The sequence below is a fragment of the Sphaeramia orbicularis genome, chromosome 16 (genome assembly GCF_902148855.1).
Source record: "Sphaeramia orbicularis chromosome 16, fSphaOr1.1, whole genome shotgun sequence".
Classification (NCBI taxonomy): Eukaryota; Metazoa; Chordata; class Actinopteri; order Kurtiformes; family Apogonidae; genus Sphaeramia; species Sphaeramia orbicularis.
In genome coordinates, this window is record NC_043972.1 from 33,648,433 (window position 1) to 33,655,036 (window position 6,604).

A 6,604-nucleotide genomic window follows, 5' to 3' on the forward strand; every position below is an offset into this window, starting at 1 on the left:
TGCTCTTTTTCATGAAAACTGACTTGTTGCTTGCAAGGCATTTGTATAAAAGTCCAACTGGTTAAACACTGGAAGACTTTACAGGTGGTGGCATATTTACCTGGAAAACAAACCCTGGACAGACAGCTAACATGACACATTTGGAGCAACTTCTGATCCTAGAAAATCGCAGAATTTGCAAGCAAGAAGGAATTACGACAGATTTTAACAATACTGTATAAACACTATGAAAAAAACATGGAAAATATTCCCTAACAATGCCACAGGGGAGAGGTTTATCCCTCCTTCTGCACTTGATGGAGATGATGAGTGCCGAGAGAAAATGAAGGATCAAAACCTTCACTACAAAAGTGGCACAGCAGTGAGTTTAATAGGGCTGCAACTAATGATTATTTTCATTGTAAATTAATCTGATTTTGTTTCCTTCTCAATTAACTGATGAGTTGTTTGTTCTATAAAATGTTTGAACATCCTGCTCGGTCCACAACACAAAGAGGAGAAACAAATCAGAAAATAAGCTCCAATCAGAGAATTTAATACAAGAAGTTAAAAAATGATGTTGTAAAAAAGGCATTAAAAAAAGTAAGAATCATCACAGACATATCTTGACTTTAATCTCCACCCTCAACAGCTAAAACGAAGAAATTTACATGAGAAGAGCACCTAATCCCATTGTGTCACTTCTCAATAAAGAAGCCATCAACAATCCAACTTGGTTCTCACATCATTTGGTAGATGACAACACCCAAACTGCCACATGCAGCTTAACGTGAAATCCAAAACTGTAAACTGCATTCCAGTGCCACAGCAGTCCATACCAGGCGTTCATCTTTTGAGTTACATTTTGGCTCTGACTCGTTGCCTGTTCACACAGGCATATTATTTGTGACGCTATCAGCCACGACACTGACTGACTCAAAGCAGAAAGCCTTGGCTGCCAGCCGCCCTGAGGGCTTCAACCACTCATATCACAAATGGCAGATGTGTGATTCATTTGAGGAAAAGCGGCCTAATGTCATTACAGCACTCTCAGCACACAATAGCAAACAGCCACAGAAAATTAGGCTGCTTTTAAAAATGACAAACTAAAATAGTGTCAAACATAAAGTCCTTATAGCTGTGTAAAGGCGTCCGTCTTACTGCACTCCCACTGTGACAAGCATGCCATTTATTTTCTTATCACACTGTGGTTAATTAATACTGTCCTGAAAGGCAGCTTATGACACCCAGATAGAGATAATGATCTGTCTAATACTCATTTAAACCCAGTTAAAGTGAGGGCAGGTGAAATGACCTTAAAGTGAAAATGTCAACACAGCACAAAGTTTATACAGGCTGATGTAGATATATTTAGCTCGAAGTCCTAATCACTACTGAAATACTGATAAATCCAATTAGTTCTAACCCCAGTACTCCCTGTTCTTGAGTTGATTCTTATATTAAAAGACGTACAAACTCAGTATTGTAGTGCAAATGTGTTTATCCCTGACACCACAATATTACAGGATCTAATCTGAATATTGCAGTGGCTGGTTCTCTGCTGCTCTGCATGCAAACTACAGTTCAATAAATGTGTTTTATGGTCAAAATACAGCCGTTTCAGGTATTCTTACAGATTCTTACAGATGCATTTTGATTCAATTACTAGGAATAAATATTTGAAAATGACATAAAGAAATACTGTAATGAATTAATGAAATAACTAAATGTCATAATGGCTCTGGTGGAGCTAAAGATAAGCAACTTATGACGATGGCTTTAAGTGAATGCATCACCTCCTCCTCCTCCTCCTCCTCCTCATCATCATCATCATCAGTTCAATCACATATAAATCACATATCTTGAGCCTCTTCCTTTATTGGGTGCTGACTGTACCAATTTTTGTTTAATTTACTTTTTATTAAGTATTTGCCTGTAAGACTTGTAAAACTATTTTTTGGTTTATTGCTAACAGACTTGCTGTTTTGATTGTCTCATTTGCTGTCAGATAAGATTATTATTATTTATATTATTATTTTGACACCCATTAAGCTGAAATGGGCATTCATTGCCAATACTCAATGACACTGTAATAATTTTAAATTAGTAGTAACTATATAAGTGCTGTTGTGTTCCCAGCCTGTTTTACTTGCATTGCAAAGGAAATCAATGGTTTCTCACCTCCCTAATGTTATGGACAATTAATTACCACAAGTCAACTACATTTTTATATGTCAAGTTAGTCCAATATAACATTTGTTCCAGGGTGCATTAGCTATAGTCTGTAGCCTATAGAAACTCCTCACCTTTCATAAAATGTATTGGACATGTTACTTTAACAATGTAAATGAGGAGATATTACAATTATTGTATTAGCTACTTTAATGATGAAATAACATAAATAAAATTAGTTAACTTATTTAATGGCTCACTTTAGATAGCATTACTCACTTGCGCATGAAGTACATTTATACTCCAAAATCCACAGTCACAGAACATTATATTCTAATGTTAACATGTAGACATCCAAAACCAGCTGACTTTAACAGACAGTCAGTATATTTTGGAGACATTTACAGTCCTTTAGCAGTTAGCTAGCAAGATTAACGTTAGCATTACGGCTGACTGCACACAGCAGTTAGCTACTATATTAGCTGTCACACCTGTTCTCATTTAGAAGTTGTTAACATATCTTTCAACACTGAACAAATGAAACTGATTTTTATATGACACGAAGACTTATTGAAATAGGCATTTAGCGTAACAGACCGTTTCTGACTTTCACTTTTCCTGCGGCTAATACATAAAGAACCTGTCTATAACCTGGAAGAAAACTCACCTGACCACATTAGTCCATTCAAATCCTGAAAAAAAAAAAACTATGGATTAACATCCATATAATTTTACTATAACTGATTAAAATGTTATTTTTTACCACTAAAAGTGAGCTAGTTGCTCACAAATGCAACTAATTATTTGAAGTACTCTATTTTATACATCAACCTTTAACCTTTTTCTAACTAAATGCAAGCACTGCTGCTTCTATCTAATTTTTCAGATTGTTTTCCGTATTCATATTGTTATCTATTATATGTATATGATGTGTCATTAAGCTGTGCAACACTATAGAGTCATTATAATAAGCTCTACCTTTACCAATTCAAATATTCAATACAATTTGTAAGCCAACTTCCATCTTTTTTTGGAGTAATTTATATTCTGATGTGGAATGGGAAAAGGTATGGTTATTATCAAGGAAGTTTTTTTATTTCGAATAAAGTGAGAGAGGTAACTTTAAAACTGTTACATAGGTGTTATCCAACTAATTCAACTCTGATAAAGTATAAGATCAATGTTGACCCTTTTTGCTCATTTTGTCATAATTCGGATGAAACATTAACTCATTTGATTTGGGAATGTGCCTTTTGTCAAATTTTTTGGTGTGATATCAATCTTTTTTTTTTAAATAGAAAGCTGGATATTTCTTTTAACTTCTAAATTGAAGATATTTTATTTGGTTTCTTTATTACTGACTTGCCTGTTCGGAAATTGTTTATTCTTAATCTCATTTCCTTATTTGCTAAATTTCATATACATACAAGAAAATTTGCCAATCAGAAACCCAGCTTTGTGGTCTTTAAATCTTATTTGAAATCCTATCAAGACACACTTAACTTTTGCACTAACCCTAAAGCTGTGAAGACTAAAGCCTTATGGGAAGAATTTAAGTTGTAATTTATTTTTTCTCTCTCTTCTTGTTTATTCCTTTACTTTTATTTTATCTAATTTACTTACCTATTTATGTAATTGTATTTTATTTCTTCCTGCCTCACCTCGAGCATTATGTTTTTTTCTCCATGCCATGTTCTGGTATATGTGTATACAGTATTTTGTAAATAAAGTATGAAAAAAAAAAAAAAAAATTCAAATATTCATGATGAATATATTAATTGCAACAGACTATTTCTAATTCTTTTAAATGGTCTCCTATACTTTTTAAAAAAATTATTATTATTTTTTTTTTTCTTAGCTTTTTTTTCTGATCTATTTGAGGTATTTGTTGAGTGATGCCAGTGCTTCTGTGCTTGTTCTTAAGTAAGGCTTTGAATGTATCACACATTCAAATTCCTCGCACTGGGGTTTTGCCACTTATCTATGAATTATGAAATCATCCATGTTACTTCCACTGGGCAAAGTTACGCTAGGCTAATGAAACAAGGTTAATTTCTGGATCTACTCCGCTGAGTGAGCATCACTGCAGCTCCAGTCATCCATGAGGTGAAATGCTGAGGGGCATCAGGTGTGTCTCCTCCTGTGCAGGATGCCCCTTCAGTCAGTGTAGTGTGTTAATCCAATGTGAACACGCAACAGACACAGATCTAACAATTTAGAGGCCAGCCATGTGGCTTCACATCAACACCTCACAACAACAATGCATGTGGGTGTACGCATCAACACTTACACCGCCAGCATGTGAATGTGATAAATCAAATGTCCTGTCACTCACACATTTTGTAGTTTTTCTGCGAGCAAAGAAGCTGAAAACTAGCTCTCACAAGTGCAAAACCATCTCAGGGTTTGAATGACAGAATGTGTGTTATTAGTGACAAATACAGGGATATAGGCGACTTAAAAGGCAGTAGACAGACAATAAACAATAGAAAGAGACAGTAAACACACCATCAGTTAATGGGCATCTAAAGCCAGTCAGTCCAGACAGACACATCATTTACTGTGATCAAAGCTGAGACAGACACCAAATCCTCCCTTCCTGACATAACTAGATGTTGTAATTCATGTGGATTTGTATGAACGCCCATGCTATTGGGTTAATACTGTATTATGTGGAGCTCTATTTCAATTACAGGCAGAGTCAGTAGGCCAGTAGCACTGTGCAGCCTCTCTCCCTCTCAATCATTCTGTCTCATCTTTGTCCAGGCCATCTGTTACAAAGCAGCTCGAATCTGTGGCATGAGGCTGACATATAAGTTACCTCTGTCATGGACTACTACTGACACGCGTATACCTCGCAGCAAACCAAAGCCGAGGGGGAATAAGTGTGAACAGGTGCATGCTGCAGCGCTTTCCAACATGCATCCAGATCCTTTCAAAGTAATTGCGTGCTGACTGCTGAAACCCTCTCAAGTGTTGGGGACAGGATGTAGGAGCAGGAGCTATGTATAGGCTGACGTTTCTGCTGGCATGCACCTATAAAGCTCTGCTCATAACTGTATGACCAGATGCATACACACAAGAAGACATATAAAAGCAGTCTGAGTCATCAAATTAATGCTCAGGTTTCTCAAGTCAGCCCACTCTGATCTGACAGAAACACTTAATGATGGAGCCAGTTAACCATTTGCCCCCACCACCACCACCACTAACACATTACACTCTCGTTCTCTTTCTGTTTGCAGCTCACTGTCCATATTATAAGACACATAATGTTTGCATTTCTGTAAACACGGTGTGCAAAGCTGAGAGCAAAGTAGAGGACACATCTAGTGATAAAACAGTGGAGAGATGGGGCACTGACAACAGCCACAAAGCAGGGCAGGGGTCTCTGACTGTCACATCTGTGAGGTCATAAGTGACACCAGGCTGAGGAGAAATGGGGGGGCACGGAGTACATAAGAAATGAGAAACGGGTAATGCAACTTATTATTCACTTGCCCTATGCCTTATTTCCATATTCTTTTGTTGCTGGAGCTTGATGGGCCACAGCATGCACCTGGCACTGCCATGCCAACAAAGTCCTATCTGATGTGCTACCACAGTGGCACACGTAAGCACATCCATACATATACACACACAGACACACTCTGCATAAAACCACACACAAAGTGCACAAAGTAACACAGACTGAGGGATGTGTTAACAGGAAAAAGGTGATAATTATTCAGGGTGTCCCAGATTGGAGGTGGAGCCCCAAAAATTAGAATGAATTAAATTTTCTGCTGCTGCTACGGCCTTGTATGTCACACTTTCACACATTGTCAAAATGCCTTGAATTCCCAGAGAAGCACATTCTTAAAGACCTCCTACAGCAACATACCAAGTGTCCATCCCTCCTCACTTGTAGACTCACTACAAGCACATGATGAGAGTGCTGTGTGAGCCCTCCATCAAGCGAATCACAGACCAGATGTACGTAAATTAAAGTTAAAGTTAGTTCTTACCTTCCTCAGCTGAATTAGGCTGGAGAAACAGGCAAAGAGACAGAAAGACACTCCACATCTCCACTACAGAATGACACTGACAGAAAGAGAGGGAGGGAGAGAGCATGAAAGAGAGAGAAAGAGGGAGATAGAGTGAGTGTGTGACAGAGCGAGAGAGGGGGGTGAGAGAGGGGGTGGAGTCTGTTTGCTCCCTTTATTCGAGAGAGAGAGAGAGAGAGAATGGGGGTGGATGAATGGAGGGATGAGAGAAGGAGAAAAATATTTACAGAGCAAAATAGACAGCACATACAATACTGCCAAGTGAGGAAGTAAACAAAACACTGTTGTCAAAGAGACGAGGGCAAGAACACATCAGACAGAGTGAATGCACGAGAGTGGGAGAGACTTTTTATATGTGACAGAAACAAAGACAGAATCAACAACAAGCAAGAATAAACAAAGTGGAG

General features: G+C 37.7%; 1 protein-coding gene across 1 annotated transcript in view; it reads right to left on the minus strand.

Moving 5' to 3' along the window:
- ephb6 (eph receptor B6) overlaps nucleotides 1-6,289 on the minus strand; it is a 37,467-nt gene extending 31,178 nt beyond the window's left edge. Inside the window, exon 1 of the mRNA XM_030157892.1 lies at nucleotides 6,159-6,289. Within this exon, the coding sequence (XP_030013752.1) occupies nucleotides 6,159-6,264 (106 nt within the window). The 5' untranslated portion in view covers nucleotides 6,265-6,289. The remainder of the gene's footprint in view (nucleotides 1-6,158) is intronic.
- Nucleotides 6,290-6,604: the final 315 nt, after the last annotated feature.